General features: G+C 34.6%; 3 protein-coding genes across 3 annotated transcripts; 1 reads left to right on the forward strand and 2 right to left on the reverse strand.

The window, feature by feature from the left end:
* The first annotated feature begins 568 nt into the window (after positions 1–568).
* LOC141697640 (uncharacterized) lies at positions 569–2,852 on the forward strand. The gene is made up of 5 exons (XM_074502128.1): positions 569–730; positions 865–935; positions 1,024–1,104; positions 1,209–1,252; positions 2,479–2,852. Exons 1-5 carry the CDS (start codon positions 691–693, stop codon positions 2,576–2,578), a joined length of 336 nt encoding a protein of 111 aa, XP_074358229.1. The 5' UTR covers positions 569–690; the 3' UTR covers positions 2,579–2,852.
* A 2,353-nt stretch (positions 2,853–5,205) lies between these two features.
* Positions 5,206–8,019, reverse strand: LOC141697587 (L-ascorbate peroxidase 1, cytosolic-like). Its single transcript, XM_074502047.1, has 10 exons — positions 7,901–8,019; positions 7,430–7,550; positions 6,902–7,076; positions 6,670–6,735; positions 6,283–6,331; positions 6,062–6,147; positions 5,863–5,942; positions 5,681–5,783; positions 5,528–5,586; positions 5,206–5,447 (listed from the first exon to the last, which is right to left on the reverse strand). Exons 2-10 carry the CDS (start codon positions 7,546–7,548, stop codon positions 5,432–5,434), a joined length of 753 nt encoding a protein of 250 aa, XP_074358148.1. The 5' UTR covers positions 7,549–7,550; positions 7,901–8,019; the 3' UTR covers positions 5,206–5,431.
* A 531-nt stretch (positions 8,020–8,550) lies between these two features.
* Positions 8,551–14,852, reverse strand: LOC141697124 (heat shock protein 90-6, mitochondrial-like). The gene is made up of 20 exons (XM_074501357.1): positions 14,608–14,852; positions 13,549–13,734; positions 13,391–13,464; positions 12,834–12,959; positions 12,656–12,749; positions 12,492–12,575; positions 12,239–12,382; positions 12,035–12,148; positions 11,892–11,957; positions 11,726–11,800; positions 11,536–11,640; positions 11,302–11,442; positions 11,113–11,205; positions 10,945–11,022; positions 10,528–10,782; positions 10,291–10,393; positions 9,910–10,087; positions 9,722–9,827; positions 9,529–9,618; positions 8,551–9,173 (listed from the first exon to the last, which is right to left on the reverse strand). Exons 1-20 carry the CDS (start codon positions 14,713–14,715, stop codon positions 8,943–8,945), a joined length of 2,451 nt encoding a protein of 816 aa, XP_074357458.1. The 5' UTR covers positions 14,716–14,852; the 3' UTR covers positions 8,551–8,942.
* Between the last annotated feature and the right edge of the window lie 1,911 nt (positions 14,853–16,763).

The following is a 16,763-nucleotide window of genomic DNA, read 5'->3' on the forward strand; positions in this document are numbered from 1 at the left end:
GCAGATTGAGTCACGAAACACGAGAGCAGCCATTAAAGGCCTTGAGCTCCCGAATCTTAGTATTAAATACAGCAAGTAATAACCTTAGTTTTTTATCCATAACAAGCCCCTTTAATCAAATGTGAAAAATATTTTTAAAAAAGGAATTTATCAAAAATATCCGTTATTGTTGCATATCAAGTTGTAATTAAGATTACTCAAAGTTTGATACGATATTGCAAATATTGCGGAGGAGTTTACTCGAAATTACATACGATATTGTAAATATTACGGAACATATTTTTGAAAATAATTTCTGTAACATGGATATTTTTTTAAAAAAACCTATAATAAATTATTTTCCAGCATAAATAACTCCTCAAAAATTGTTTCCATTGCTAAGAATTCAACCCAGTCTGATTTAGTGGTTGAGCTCTTCTAACCAATCAGAAACTCGTCAAAAATTAACTTACATAATTTTTGTTGGACTCTGTACAATTTCCAATTCCGGAGCTAAATAGCGAAATTTGGAGAACGGGCCCAGACTAGTTTGCGGTAAAATGTTAGACGACGTGCGTTAACGAGATTGCAATCCCAAAGGAAATTATTTGACCAAATATTGTTAAAAAAATAGAAAAAAGAGATTAAGAAGAAAGTGAGTAGAGAGGGGTGAGTCGGAGTGAAGACCGAAGACGAAGAGCATCAACAAAAATGGATCCTCGCATCTGGCACAAAGTTGCTGGCTTTTCCGGTACATTAATCACTAATATCTTCTTTTTTATATATAATTATCTTACCCTCTTTTCTTAGTAGAAATGATTTCAGATTATGTGTAGTTATGAATTTAATAATCTTGAATGTTCTTGATTTATATGATACAAACAGGTATGGCAGCTCTTGGATTGGGCACTTATGGTGCTCATGCTTTCAAGCCCAAAAACCCCACTTATAAAGATGTAATCTTTACTCAATTACCCTTTTTCTTTAGTTGTTAATTTGTGTATACTGCTGCTTCTTATATGTATATATTTGTAATTTGGGCAGGTTTGGCATACTGCATCTCTTTATCATTTGGTTCACACTGCAGCACTTATGGCTGCCCCTCTTGCCACCCACCCTCACATTGTATGTTTCGCTTTTCGTATGCTTGTTTTTGATTTGTCTTTCCTGGTTGGTTGTGTACTTGTGTTGCTGAATTTTTTGCGATTTTTTTGTTTGTTTTGATTTAGTTTGGTGGACTTCTCACTACTGGAATTATTGCTTTCTCGGGGACGTAAGTACTTATTCTGATTATTTGAATGTGGTTTATGTGTTAGTGTATGATAAAGTTCTGATTTAGAGATAGATGATGGATTATTTGATCCTGTCTTAGAGTGTGCTGTGCTGCAAGGGGGTCGGGACGAGAGTGCTTAGTTTTGTTTTATGCTGCTGTCGTTTTAGTTTATGTTCTTTTAAATTTTTGTGGCCCTTTTTGGTACTCGAGTGGTTAGTTTACTGTGAGGAATCCTTTAATTATATAATGTCTATCATCAAAACTCCCTCTTTTCTGCCGAGTTCCTCCACATTCCATTGATCTCTCTTTTGCATGAGTAAATATGTAAGCTTGACATACTTTTCTGCCAGTACTTGGCATTGTAGTTTGTACTTTCTAATACGATGTAATTAGAATGCAATAGGAAAGGTCACTTTTAGGATGATTACCGACATAATTTGAACTGTTAATACCTACACTCACATGGGTTATTAGAGTACTGCGAATAAGGTCTCTTAGAGCTAAACGAGATGTGAATAAGTCCAGTGGTGGGGCTAAAAGAGATGCTATATCTATAATATAACATTCATGAAAACTGAAAAGTAACGCACTAGAATGGATTGTTAAACGTGGATGCAAAATAACAAAATATACTTGGTGCTAAATTCAGAACCAAGAGTAGAAGTTGCTAGCTATAATTGCCACTTAAGTATTGCAAATAGGTGAAATGGGTAATTAAAGTTATAGTGACAATACAATTGTGCACCGAAAGATTAGGTAGTTGAATTATAGCTTTATTTAGGTAATGTTAGGTGCCATTTATACATTGGAACATTTTCTATTTTAACATCAAAATCACATTTTGATTTCAAAATATAGCAATAGCTATACGTATTTTAGCACAACCATTGGACTTGTTCTTAGCGATGGAATTGATCACTTTAACAGATGGAGTGTTAATTTGCTAGGTTTAATTTATATCTGTTAGTGTTATTTATGTTGTCTAGATTTTTCAGATCATATGCTTCCATTTAAGGACTTCATAAGGAGTATGGTGTAAATCTTTTATATTTTACAAATTACAACTAATTATAGAGGGAATAATGTATTTTTTTGAGATAATTGCTCTCTTGCACTTGTGTCAAGCTGTCAGTAAAATTACAAACAAATAAAGCTACCCACAGCAGTTTTCACTTGAGTATTTACTTTTTGAAAGGAATAACTAAAGCAGGAACTTCTTTCTGCAGATGTTATGCAGTGGCTTATCTTGAAGACAGAACATACTCTAAGTTAGCCCCAGTTGGTGGCTTTGCATTTATTGCTGGCTGGGCAAGCTTGCTTTTTTAAGAATTTCCGTCTTAAAAACAACGAGGGTTCTTTTTAATTTAGTCAATAAATGTATCTGCTTGGATGGTGTTAAACGAGGAACGCACAGTTTACCAATTTATGCACACTTGTTTAATAGGTATACGAAAATCCTTAGCATCTTGTATCGCAGCTTTCTTAAAGGTACCTTAACATGAATTTGTTTAGATCAGAGGTGTCCATATATATATGTACTTCTCATGCCACAGTTAAACATTATCTGAGGCTTATCTTATATTATCCTAGTGATTGTGGATGTTGCTGTGTTTTTAAGGAGTTTTAGTGATAAATTTTAGTTTTTTTAATGTGTCTATTACTAATAATTTTTAATTGTCAAAGATACAGCAGCTTATGATCTCGAGCCTGATAGATAGCCTCCACTTTATACATTTGGTAAGTTAATTCTCGGTCATTAAATTGGAATTGAGTTGTACAGGACCCAAGGTAACACTTCTGGACCATAACCTATTGCCTGTATAAACTCAAATGGGTTATGGCAATTGTGTGTAGGGCTCTGGCTAGTCTTGAATAGTCGGAAATCAATATAGCTCTTTATATCAATTGAAAATTAGTCTACTTCAGGCTTCTTATATGTTCAACTGCTTGAAACGTACTTGGCATTCCCCTCTAGGCCTCTACTCTTTTTTTTGCAAGATCATATAAAGCTAGCCCTTGAAACCTATACTCTACCAATACCTCGTGATTCTTGAAACTTATATCGGCAAGATCAAAGTGATTAGCAAGCCACTTGCGCACAACTCGAGTCAGCCAATGAAGCCTTTTAAATGTAAAAATAACTCACCTTTTCGAATATAATAGAACTATAGAAGTACTAGTCCAGTAAACTTTCCCCTGAGACTGAAAACAATTGAGTAGCTTTTAATTTGAGGAGCAGGTGCCATGATCCTACGAACACAATGGTCTTTAGGATTCACAATCTTTAAAGCATCTCAATTCTCAACAACCTTGTACTAGCAAGTCTCCAGATACCCAATTCCACACAACACTATTTCATCTTTGTAGTGCCTTGTCTTTGGCAGCTATATGCAGTGATACACTGTATCCTCATGCAAGGAGTTGTATAACTTATTTTGAGTATCAAACCAAAAACTAATCCATTGAATTTTTGGAAACTCAAAAAGTTGTCCGCAAGTATGTCTTATACATTGTCTTATCAGTTAGTTGCATCAAGAAAAAAAATAAAGTTTCCTGGCTACTAGGATGACAAGCTTCAAATTCAGAAATGAAAGCTTCTAACTCACACACATTTAAATTCTTAGCTATGAGGTGCTAAAAGATACAGGCAAAAAGGAAAGGAGCAGGAATGTTTCTTTTGTCAAGAGAAAAAGTATGGAACAGTAAAGGGCTCTGTTTATTTTCTAATTTAATTTTTAAATCTTTGAGAATTGGCTGTATGTGACTTCTTTTAAATGATTTGGAAAAGCCAACAAGGTTGTTAATAATCATCAAATACCATTGTTCTTGAAGTTCACTTAACGTGAAACTGTTAATGAATGTTTCTGAATCCTGAACCTTCTACATTAGTAAAATATGACAACTTGCTCAATTCCATGACACAAGGAAAAGCAACATTTGTTCATTCCTCTTCATGTCTCTGAAATTTAGATTTAACAGATTGAAATTTGGAATACAAAACCTCTGATAAAGAATTGCCCTCTTCCACTTATTAGTCTGTGATCTCAGCTTTAACATGGCACTGGTTTTGCAACTCCACATTCTTCAATTCCCACTCATAGATAACCAAACTAAGCCAACTAGAATAACAACAAATGTAGAGACAAGTAGTGTCCTCCATAGATAACCATAACTGCTTTTATGTAGGGGTTCATAAGCCTTTTTCACCACATAACTAGTAGGCAGTCTGCCACTTGAACCACCAACCTTAAAATTTCTAGACATCTTTAACAAATCCACTTACATATCTTCAAAAAGAGCCTAGAAAACTTAGAGAGAACTCCAACCAAGACAAGAGAACTCATCAAAATTAGACCTTTTAACACAAATTTTGTTCATTCAAGCAAAAGATGAATATTTGCTAGAACCCCTGATTCTTGAACAGGGTTACCTTCATAACTCAATAACAGACCTTTCAGATACAGATGGAAAGACAAAATGAAGAGGAAATCATAATTACAAAAAACCCAGAAAAGATTCTTGGATCCAATCACACTTTTTGGCAGGGGAGGATTTAATAAGGGATTCGGGGGATCCCCTAAATCAAAATTTTACGTTTTTTTACCATTATTTTTTTTGAAAATATATGAAAGTGCCCCCGAGAATTTAAAAATATAAGAGTTTATTCATAAAATATAGACTGTGTCCTCTAGAATTTGATTCTCGGATCCGTCCCTGCTTCTTGGCATGCATATATAGTACTGTAGTCCCTTGAGTTTGATCTCTTAGCTATTCTCTATCATTTTCCTCTTCTCTACTCTATCCAAGCAGTAAAAACTTGTAGTAACTTTGCCTATTCAAGAGAATAATTAACTTCATCTGAATACAGGATGAAAAATTAGCAGTTCCTGTGCATTTTATTATCTGTTCAACGACTAGCTTACCTTAAATAAACCATAAAATCATAAAAGTCATACAAAATCAAAACTGGGGCAATGCTAAATATAAACCATAAAAATTCGCTAAGATTATTACACGAAAAAGAAACAAAATGGTAGCTACTAAAATAAGCTCTAATCTTCATATTGACAAAACGCAGCAAGATGAACTACAACTAGACCAAACAACCTTCAGACGAAATTATTTTCGTGACCTCAATCATGGCATGAAAATGGAAATAGTTGTCTTATTCCGACGAGCTTAAGCCTCAGCAAACCTATGGTAATAAAATAAACGATATCAGACCGACGAGTCAATGCCATTATAAAAGAAAATGATGAGTCTGTAATTACTAACCCTAGTTCAGAGAGTTTCATGTGAGATACTGCATAATCAGCAAAGAACGCATCCTCGTCCTGAAACATCAAGCATAAACAATTTACAATTACATAAATTCACTTCAGTTTAAAGTGCCACTACAATGACAAAGTTAGATGGCATGTAACGAACAGCAGCATATTTCTCGACAAGGGGACGAAAGACAGGATCTTTGAGAAGAGACTTGTCAGTTGGCAATTGGATAAGCCCTTCCTTCTCTCCGGACAAGAGCTCCCTGTCATAAAATCAACAATTTTAGGATATACAACCACCTCAGCGAAAAATAAAATGTTAAAACCATCTTAAGGACTCACTTGAAGTAGGAGTTATCAAAGATGCAAGGATTCCTTGTCCAAGGTCCTTCGTACCCAGAACGGTCCTTGTGACACGAACCCTGAAAAACGTATCAACAAAAAATCATGAATGCTACAAATTCAAAAGAAATGATACCGGCATTATAGTTCACAAGTGAAAATTAATCTATATAAACTTTAAGGTGAAGTCAGCATATACCAGGGTATGACCACCAGAGAGCACAACAATATCCTTGTCAGAAAGTCCCATTGTTTTGACAAACACATCTCTCAAATGGTCAGATCCTGTATAATATGATTGCTTGATATGTTTGATAATATATATTCAAGAGAAACCTTGACGTGTGCTGTATATTGTTTAAGCACACAATCTTACTACCATTTTAACAAAATACTTTGCAAAAATTTCATCAAACTGACCCTGTTCAGCATCAGGCAAGCGGCCTTCCTTTGGTGGTTCACCTTTGTCCTACAAGTACAGATAAATTTATTACAACATGAATAACACGACAAAGTGTTAAACAAATATCTTACAGACAAGATTCACGATTGCATCTTCTATACATCAAAACTAATCAAAATCAACATGAAAGGTGAAATGCATCAGGGTCCCAAAAAAACAAACTAGTAAACAAAAAATTAAATCTAAAAATCATCATCATTGACGCATTTTTGTTGTTAGTTTGAAGATAACCATTAGTCTATTTTTCCAACAAAAATAATGATTCATGCCATGAGATCCTTACTCTGTCTTTCAGTGATATTATAATTTTGTTATATAGCATCCAAATTAAGATAACAACAAACCTCCCTTCCTGGGTGGAATGGAACATCAGGTCCTCCGGTAACTTGGACAGCAACTACTCCAGCCAACTACATTATCTCCAAAAAAAAAAGCATAATGATGTCGAGGTAAGATACAATCAGTAACATTTAGAAAACTTCAGTGATGATAACATAAAGGGTTTTAACCGACACTAACAAATATGAAGCTCAGACGCATCAAATAATTCTATACACATGAAGCTAAAGAAAATACCTGATACAAGTCACCATAAGAGATGATGGGAAACTGTTCTTTCAAAGGCTCTAAAAGGCTAACAGCAATTTCAAGGCCACTGTTGGCAGAATGAGATTGCTCAGCCTCATACCTCATTGTTCCAAAAGGACCTCCAGTCTTGGTTTTTACGTCATAAGTCCCAGCTGAGTGCCACCTACACGGCATGATAAGACAACCATGTTCACATCAATCAAATGGTTTGTGAATCCCAGCAAATTGGAAATAGAGATTCAAGAATATTTGATCATGTCTGTAAATACCGAATGTTGTAAAGAAATTGGATTGCACAGTGGTCATGTAATGTCTAACAACATTAAGGAACAAGGAGGGAAGTTGTATCTTAGTTTTATCACATATTTTTGTTCCTTTTAATTTGAACAATTCACAAATCAAGTGCTAAGAAATCATGCAAGTGCTTTCAAATTTTTAACAAATGTCACAAAGATATACAGGGACAGTAAAAGATAATCACACATGAAAATGGAAGAGGGGATTCAGTTGACATACGCGACACGAAGCATAATCCCGCTGCAGCCCTTGGAAGTGATGAGGCCTCTAATCTTCCTTGTGCATTTCTCAACGGCAACCTTATAATCCTCGCTCACAGTTGGATAGCTTTTTCCCATGACTACAATTCCACAACCATGTTAGACATTACATATTAGTAAGTAGTAACTAGCAACCAGCATGTCTCAGATTCAAGTCATGGTCTAGATTTGAATCTACGTGCAAAACACAAGCTGCATTATACAAAGTACAAACGAATCTACGTGCAAAAAACAAGCTGCATTACACATATAAACCACACGCCCAACGCACATTATAAAAATCAGACATGCATACTGAAACTATAACTTACAATTAAATCAAACACAGATTTACAGAAACAAGTGAAGTGACAAATGCATCTCATACAATATATATTGGATTATAAAAAAGATACCTACAAATGATACACATTCATAAAAAAGAGCTGACCTTCTGAGAAAGATGATGATTGAGTTAATCAACGGATCTGCCGATATTGAAAGAGTAAGAAACTAAGAACTAATAAACCGTTTAAGCTAATTTATAGGGATGTTACAGGGCAGGGTTTTGTTACAACCGTTGGATTAAATTGATTGCACGGTTCTGATCTCATGTCCCTTTAATAATAATCTTTTGCATATATGTTGCTAATTATTTAACTTGTCACAAGAATACATTTTGTTCATCATCTAATTTGTCCCTTTAAACTGCGGTCACACACCCCACTAGGTCGGCTTCCTCCTATGACCTGTACCCTTATTCCTTCACTTCCACAAAACTTAAATAAAACTAATACCCATTTTTAAAGAGGGCATTTTGAATCTATGATTTACCCCTTAGTCCCGAGTTTTTAAAAACAAATACAAGTAAAAAAAGTTTCATTTTTATTTTTAATCGTGCTCGCAATTTTTTTGAAGAAACGAAAGAAAGTGAGCATGAATATAAATTTTAAATACTTAACCTTCAAAACTTTCATCCCATTTTTAAGATAAAGGTACTTTACCTCCTTATCACTCACTTCTTTCCTTAATAAAAATTCGGGAGCATGGTCTTAAGGTACAAAGTAACTGTCGGTCACAATAAAATTAAATGCAAAAACATATTGAAATTTAAATCTCATTTATTCACAATAAGGTTTACGGCAACAATTCCAAATTTGTTTCCAATGCTAGAAACCAACATGTCAAGAACATTATACTAAACCACCTCAAAAAGTGCTGAACATTTCAAAGGAGACAGACCAAACATCCTTCAGAAGTTCAAATTGTTTCAGGAACAAATAAGCTAAATAAGCTTAGGAACAAAATACAAAATAGTTAATTTATGTAGTAGTTCAAATCTCATAAATAAGCCTGTCAGTCGACAAGATTTAAAATCTGGGCTATAATTCTTTCAAAACAGACTTCTTCGCTACTAAACCTCTACCACCCTCATTTACATTAGTTTTTAGCATTATCTTCCCTTCTAGGTACCAACAGGTCTGCAGAAACAATTATTTCTGAGAACCAGCTTCTGCTGGTTGAATAATCTCAGCTGCTGCAGGTTCAATAACCTCAGCTTCTGCAGGTTCAATAACCTCAGCTTCCACAGTTCCAAGATTGGTTGTATCTGCAGCAGTCACATCCTGTTGAAATCCACTAATATTACTTGTTCCAAACTTGCTAGAGAGTGCCATGCCCATCATCTCATAGATCTTCGAACCAAGTTGAGCTGGACTTTCAGGCTGCATGAATAGCACAAAGTTATACACACACACACACACATAATACTTCCACGCATAATTCACTCTACCAAAACCTAGGAGTATGCTGGCTCTAACACCTCACTTCATTTTTCCTTGAAACTATTCGATATGTATAAGACTTGTTAAAGAAATAATGCTAGATAAATGAATTAATACATCCCTGGATCCTGGTTTCCTAATAAGAAGTATTGCAGAGCATCTCAATTACTAAGAAAAAAAAACAGCACTCAAATCCAAATGCCTATTAAAGAACATCCCTACTCGATGTTTTGAATTGTGGACACACAAGTTACTAATTATAGATAAAAATTAAGAGTTGATGGTAAGTACTTACAGTGAAGCCAGAGGAAACTAGTGCTGTGTCATATAAGAGGTCAATAGCTCTCAAGGCCTCCTCATCATCTGGACTATTTTTGTATGCATTCTGCATCATTCACCAGATCACAAAATTAAATTATGTGGTCAAATTTTGCTACTTTCGCCAAAATCTGAAAGAACCATTATAAAAATCTAACAAACTAGCGTACATCTAAAGTCCTAATGATTGGATGTTCAGGATTAATCTCAAAGACCCTCCTGCCTCTCATAAAGTCCATGCTGCTGCTGTTTCCAACAGCCTGAGCCTTCATCAGCCTACAACAAATTTAAGCATGGCATGAGAACGTGTGAAAAGAAATTTTAATAACTAAAAGCACAATCTAAAGCATCAGTTCACCTTTCCATGTTAGCTGACCAACCAAATTTTGCAGAAACAAGAACACATGGTGATGTACTCAGTCGGTTAGAGATCTGAACCTTGCTTACTTTATCACCTAACCGCTTCTTTATCCAATCACATGTCTGACCAAATTCTGCTTTAATCTTTTTTTCTTCCACCTCATCCTTCAATTCACCTTCAGAATATAATAACATTCAGCATCCACACAAAGTGTGCCAAAGAAAATTTCAATGCTTGTACTGACAGTTTTGTCTCTTGAGATCAAGTTGACAGAATAACCTCATAAAACTAAAAGATATTTAAAGGACCTAGTAAAATAAAACTAAAATTTGAAATTTCCAAATATTAGTCATCAAACAAACCAATAACTGAACTAACCTAGATCAAGGTCTTCTTTGCTAATATCCACAAAATTCTTGTCATTGTATGATTTTAGGTTTGTGACAGCAACTTCATCTATGGGATCAACTAGGAAAAGTACCTGCACCAAAGAAGTTCATCAGTACAATGCTTAAAGAAAAAAAATCAATGGTGCAATTCCTTTCAAAAAAATTAATTACACAGGTAAGCAGTATATTATTTGATACGACTTCGTAAACAAAACAAAATACATACTTCAAGATCTTTCTCAAGAAGCCTCTCCAGGAAGGGTGTATTCTTTGCACTCGACACACTTTCAGCAGCAATATAATATATGTCTTTCTGCTCAGGCTTCATGTTTTGAATGTATTCATCCAAACTGATCATCTCCTCGTCACTTTGTGAAGAGAAAAATCGTAACAATGGACCAAGGTACTTGTGATTCTCACGATCCTCAATGCAACCCAGTTTTAAGTGTTTGCCAAAGTTATCCCAGAACTTCTCATAATCCTATAAAAAGAGCAAGCCTTTTAAGGTGAGTTGATGTACTTCTAACAATTTAGCACAAAGGATTACACTAAAAAAATATATCAACACTTAAAATGCCTTTCACTTGGAGGAAGCAATTTGTAAGGTAACTGAAAATGCAAGATAAGATGGAACAAGAGTTACCTCACGCTTCTCGCTGTCAGATAAACGTCTTATCATTTCAAATGTCTTCCGCACCAATCGCTTTTTCATTATACGGACCTTGTTGAAATATAAAGTCAAATGTTACCATGCAGATTAAGGGGGATATAAAATCACATATGAGAGCAACATAGTACAGAATATACTCACTATACGACTCTCTTGGAGTATTTCTCGTGATACATTCAGGGGAAGATCATTCGAATCCACAACACCTTTCACAAAGCTCAGATATCGAGGAAACTACTCAATTCACAAGAAAGTAAAAGGTAAAAAATTAGTTCACAATACCCTTACAGTCTTTATTCAAAGCTCAAACCAATTTGTTACTGTAATTACCAGTTCTCCATCAAAGTCGTCTGAAATAAATACACGTTTGACATAAAGCCTTATATTCTTTGTTTTAGGATTGTGTATGTCATCCTTATCAAATGGAGCCATAGAAGGCACATAGAGAATAGACTTGAACTCCACTTCTCCCTGTTTCCAAGATTCAAAGAAAGATAAGGGAGAACAGCTATTTACTAAAATACCACAAAAAAATAACTACTCAGACTTAAAGAGTTATCTTACCTCAGTTGTAAAGTGCGACGAAGCCAAAGGCTCCAAGTACTGGTTGAAGGTGTTCTTGTAAAACTCATTATATTCTTCTGTGGTAACTTCTTTTGAATTCCGGAGCTGTCAATTAAAAATAACATAATGAGTTTACGGAACAGACGCTATTTTTTTAATATATTCATAAAATTGGATTGTGGAGGCAAACCCATATTGGCTGAGTGTCATTAGTAAGTTCCCACTCCCAATATTTCTCCACAACCGTCTTGGTTTTCTTCTTTTTCTGTTACATAAATAAAGATACCCCACCAAGTTAAGACAACATTTAGATGGAAACAATATGTCAATGGAACACAAATAATTCAGCACAAAACCTCCTCAGAATTCACATCCTGCTGCTCATCTTTTTTCACATCGGCTGGTTCGTCATCAACTTCAACCTGCATAGGACCAAGTTAGGATATCAATACAATATATGTAGATTTATACATGTACAGATCATGGAAAAAATACCCACCTCTTTAGTATATCCCTTTTCTTGCCAAGTGTAAATTGGAAATGAAACAAACTGCGAATAGTTTTTCACTAGCTTCTGTATCCTTTCTGGATGAGCAAAAGCTTTTTCATCACGCTGTTAATGGTCATTAGACAAAATACACATGTTAAGCTTAGAGAGCATTAAAGAGAATTATAAACAACTCGAGCATGATTGTAAGCAAACCTTGAGATAAAGTGTCAAACGGGTTCCCCGGGGGATGATCTTTCCAGGGTCAGTCTCTTCTCGGATAGTAAAAGAGCTAGAATTTGCTTCTCCTTCCCATACATATTGCTTATCAGATTTGGGGCTTTTGGTAGAGACAACAACCTTCATATGAAGAAAGCAAGGTTTGATGGCTTTAAGACCAACAATTTATATGTATGCTTTTACGCCATTAGAACAAAAATATCAATATAATATTTTTTTTAAAAGGTACCTTGTCGGACACTAGAAAGGCTGAATAAAATCCAACACCAAATTGACCAATTAAATTGCTGTCAGCCCCAGCATCCTTGCTTTCCTGTCACATATTAGAATATTAGGACTGCATCGCTTGTCAAAGACTTGAATTGAAACATAAAGATGATCTAAACTTTGTACCTTCAATGCAGTAAGAAACTTGGCTGTCCCACTTTGTGCAATCGTACCCAGACAATCAACTAGTTCTTCACGTGTCATACCAATACCAGAATCGCTGCAATATAAATATCGGATTAATCCCGGTGCACTAACTAATAAAAGATGACCAACACCAACTATCTTTTGCTACAAAACTTACGTGATTGTAATTATTCCATTATCCTTGTCAGATTGGATACGAATATCGAGATCAACTTCATCTTTTATAAGCTCACTATTTGTAACACTGAGAAACCGAAGCTTGTCCAAGGCGTCACTTGCATTGCTGCATAGTAATAAATTCAACAGCATATTAGTATTTCATTTTATGCACAAAAAAAATAACACACTGAAGTAGCATTTCTATGGACATGCATAAAAGAGCAAGAACCGAACCAAAACAAGATAAATATACTGTTACTTGTTCACATGGCACAACATATCCTAATTCCTCAGTTTATTATCAGTATTTTTAAATCCTAGCCTAAGGCATTTCACAACATAACAACGATAACGTATTTTTTTCTAAAAAAATTGAATACCGAAGGACATTGTATTCTATAAAAATTATTTGCAATGATGAGCCTCACACCAATCATTCTTATGTGCCTCAGTTTAATTAATTAAGTGCCAGTTAACATAAAGCAACAGTTCACCCAAATTATACAGTATGAATTTAAAATCTGGACTATGAATTAAAAATCTAGACTTGAATACCTTATAAGTTCCCGAAGAAACACCTCTTTGTTGCTGTACAGGCTGTTGACAATGAGATCCATGAGTCGGCTCACCTGTTTCAGTCACAACATCATAAATTGAACATATCTTTTTGCTGTTTGATGGCAGGGTAATAATACACTGTTGAAAAAACCAACCTCCGCTTGATACTCATATTTCTCAGAAGGCGGGTCTGATGATTCAGAAGCTGCAGCAGATGATTCAAATCGTCTCCCTAAAGAAAACTCAGTTCTCGTTTTTAAAAGCTTAGAAGATACAGAACCACTGGATGTACCAGCAGGTAGGGCTGAGAACCATCTCGGTTTGGAGTCAACCTCTCCAGCCTGTGCAAATTCAAAATTAACTCAATTCCAAAACATAATGATATAAGAACATCTGGAGTACACAAACTCATTCCAACACAGTATAAAATTTAAGACACTCCATCCATCTCAAAACGTTAATCTAACATGAAACACATCCATCAGATCATCATGGATCAAGCTTTTACACTAACAAACTAAACTTTAATATTACAATAATAAACTAAACTTTTACACACAAAACATTTTAGTACAAAAAATTATATTACAATCACGTATACAATCACGCATAAGGTCTAATAGAGTAATTTAACAATACATATCGATAGTTAATAATATTCTGCATACCAGAGAAAACAAAAAGCAATCCCATTTACTTTCTAGCTATAGAAAAACTAATATTTTCGATCACTAGGCAACAATCAACCCAACTAATAACACACAATTACAGAAAAATTAACATATATCATAAATAAATAACAGAGAAAAAAAGGTAAACTTTTATTATTTTCTTGCCATGAAAAGTAAACAATTTGATCACTAAACAAAAATAAACACAGTTAATTACAAACAAACCATCGAAAACAATAAACAACAAACCGCAATTGACAAGCACAAATACACAAAAGGAACACAGATTATACAAACGGAGAAAAAAACTTTTTTGTATTTGCTTACAAAGAAAAGTAATCTTTTTTATCACTAAACAACAAATACCACAATTAATCACACACAAATACACAAAAAGAAACATAAATCACATAAACAATAAAAAAAAGTAATCTTTTTATCACCACACATCAATTAACACAGTCAATTAGACACAAATACATAAAAAAGAACACAATTCAAAAATATACAAACACATATGATAGGGTTAAAAGTGTCAATTACCGAAAGATTGGAGAGATTGAGGGCGGAGAGAGGGGCAGCGGGCGTTCTGCAACGAACGGCGCCGTTTCGAAGAATAGAAGAGACGGAGCGCTTTGAGATCTTGTGCATTTTGGCTCAGGGAGAGAGATTTCGAGAGAGAGAGAGAGAGAGAGAGAGAGAGAGAGAGATGATAAAAATGAATGTGTTTATAGGGCGATGATGGGAGGGTTTTATATGATCCGTTGGGGAGTTAGGGTTTTAAGCAGGGGATAAGGGGGTTTTAGGGGTTTAGAACCTTCTGGATATGTATTAGTTTTCTAGATTTACTATTTGGGCATTTTTGTCATTTTGTCTTCGACCCGAGGAGATCTTAAATGATTTTATTTATGGGCCAGAATTATGATCCAGTTAAAATATAAATTACAAATTTACTAATTAATTAATAACACGATTATAGAAATCGGTTGCCGATAAATCGCTTAAAAATCAGTTAAAAATATTTGTTTGGTCTAACTGATTTCCGATAAATCGCTAATAAATTTTCTGATTTTTTAAAAATAGCTCGATAAATTGTAAATATCGCAAATAGATATCTCAACCGAATAGTTCTGATTTCCGAAATATTCGAATTTCGAGATTTATTCAAAATATTCAATAATTTGATTTCTAATAATCATAATGAAGTCAATTTTTTATAACTTCATGGTGTCCTTTAACATTTTTTTATTATTAAATTTATTTAAAATATTTAAAAGTGTTTTCACAAAAATTTGAAAGTATAAGGTATTTTCCAGAACAGAGAGAGTGCCCAATTGAAAGAAAGTTTTCAAGATGAGCCAATATGTATGAGTAAGTATGAACTTTTTTTTAATTTTTAACTCAAAACTCATGTTTCATCAAATCTTCATGATCATAAATAACAAAACTCATGTTTTCTCTGTACCAATTGACGGGGAATCTTCTGAGCTCCAAATAGATCATAAAAAATTTGATGTGCTGTAGATTTGTCGAAAGCTTAAAAATCTTCGATGACAATAAACAATATGCAGTTATTTTTCCTTATTCGTTTACATGTCTTATTGTTAAGGATATAGGAAAGGAAAAGATAAGCCTCAATGTAGAACTATATATAGATCAAAAGAGATTAGATTGTTTACAAATGTAGTGTTGTATCAACATCCCATTTATCGTAATTGTATGATGGGCTTCTTGCTGTTATTTCTGCAGATGTTGCACTGTTAGACCATGAGTTTTGAGAGTGCATGTTGTTCCTCATAGATTGCAAGCTTCCAAGAGACACCGGAGATGATTCTTGCTGAGGTGTTGTCGATAAAAATGTCCAATCTTTTTGGAAATTCATCTTTGCATGCTCAGACGGTGTGGCCGGGGCTGGCAGAGTATGCCAGGGCTCAGAACAAACCAGCCTTTGATGCTCCTTTTCCTCTCTTTTTTCCTTCATCTTCTGTAACTGTGTGAATCTTTCTTGGAGGAGAGCAATCGACGCGCTTACTGAACTATGGTCTCCCCATTGCCCTGCCATGGACTCAAGTTGTGTCCCTGAATGTTTTGTGGTATTGATAAGAGTATTACTATGTACTACTATTTGTATGTTTCTTTGGGAGTTTGAAGAGCTAGCCTACTAATGTGCATATATATAGGAAGAGAATATGTTTTTCTATTGGCAATAACTTCTGAATTTCTTGCACTTGTAGTTGATTCTGGAGGAGGATGTAGTAAGTGGAGAATCGGCTACTTTGAAACTAAATTCAAGAAGAAAATTTTAAATGTAATGGATTAATTTTAACAAGGAAAATGGTGAGAATATAAGAACAAATGAAAGTGGAGAATATCATTTGGACGCTTGTTAGCTGTTGATATTTGGTTAGGTAATGCCTTGTCTAACTTGTTTGTTTTTTTCTGCTTAGTTAAACCTTTTTCACATTGCTTCTGCAGAATAACTATCGTTGACCCGATTTTCATGAACTCTTTATCTCTTCATTTCTCCGGATATCTGCACCAGATTCATGTTTTTTTATATAGCAAATGAGTTGCAATTCTGTAACAATGTGAATGATCACAGCTCAGATAGTATCATGCCAGTTTACTTCATTTCATTCAGAGTCTCGAAAAACCACAGCTCAGATAGTATCATGTCAGTTCATTTCATTGCAAATGAG

The sequence above is a fragment of the Apium graveolens genome, chromosome 11, assembly GCF_009905375.1.
Source record: "Apium graveolens cultivar Ventura chromosome 11, ASM990537v1, whole genome shotgun sequence".
Taxonomy (NCBI): domain Eukaryota; kingdom Viridiplantae; phylum Streptophyta; class Magnoliopsida; order Apiales; family Apiaceae; genus Apium; species Apium graveolens.

What these genes read in the sequence shown, in the direction of transcription:
- LOC141697640 (XM_074502128.1), top strand. Translation starts at nt 691, where the DNA reads ATGGATCCTCGCATCTGGCACAAAGTTGCTGGCTTTTCCG. An exon ending in TTGCCACCCACCCTCACATT is followed by an intron (nt 1,105 to 1,208) that starts GTATGTTTCGCT and finishes GTTTTGATTTAG; the next exon opens with TTTGGTGGACTTCTCACTAC. An exon ending in ATTATTGCTTTCTCGGGGAC is followed by an intron (nt 1,253 to 2,478) that starts GTAAGTACTTAT and finishes TTCTTTCTGCAG; the next exon opens with ATGTTATGCAGTGGCTTATC.
- LOC141697587 (XM_074502047.1), bottom strand. Translation starts at nt 7,548, where the DNA reads ATGGGAAAAAGCTATCCAACTGTGAGCGAGGATTATAAGGTTGCCGTT. An exon ending in GGGATTATGCTTCGTGTCGC is followed by an intron (nt 7,077 to 7,429) that starts GTATGTCAACTG and finishes CATGCCGTGTAG; the next exon opens with GTGGCACTCAGCTGGGACTT. An exon ending in TTGTCGAGAAATATGCTGCT is followed by an intron (nt 5,587 to 5,680) that starts GTTCGTTACATG and finishes TTGATGTTTCAG; the next exon opens with GACGAGGATGCGTTCTTTGC.
- LOC141697124 (XM_074501357.1), bottom strand. Translation starts at nt 14,715, where the DNA reads ATGCACAAGATCTCAAAGCGCTCCGTCTCTTCTATTCTTCGAAACGGC. An exon ending in AATATGAGTATCAAGCGGAG is followed by an intron (nt 13,465 to 13,548) that starts GTTGGTTTTTTC and finishes TGACTGAAACAG; the next exon opens with GTGAGCCGACTCATGGATCT. An exon ending in TGGTCAGCTAACATGGAAAG is followed by an intron (nt 9,828 to 9,909) that starts GTGAACTGATGC and finishes AATTTGTTGTAG; the next exon opens with GCTGATGAAGGCTCAGGCTG.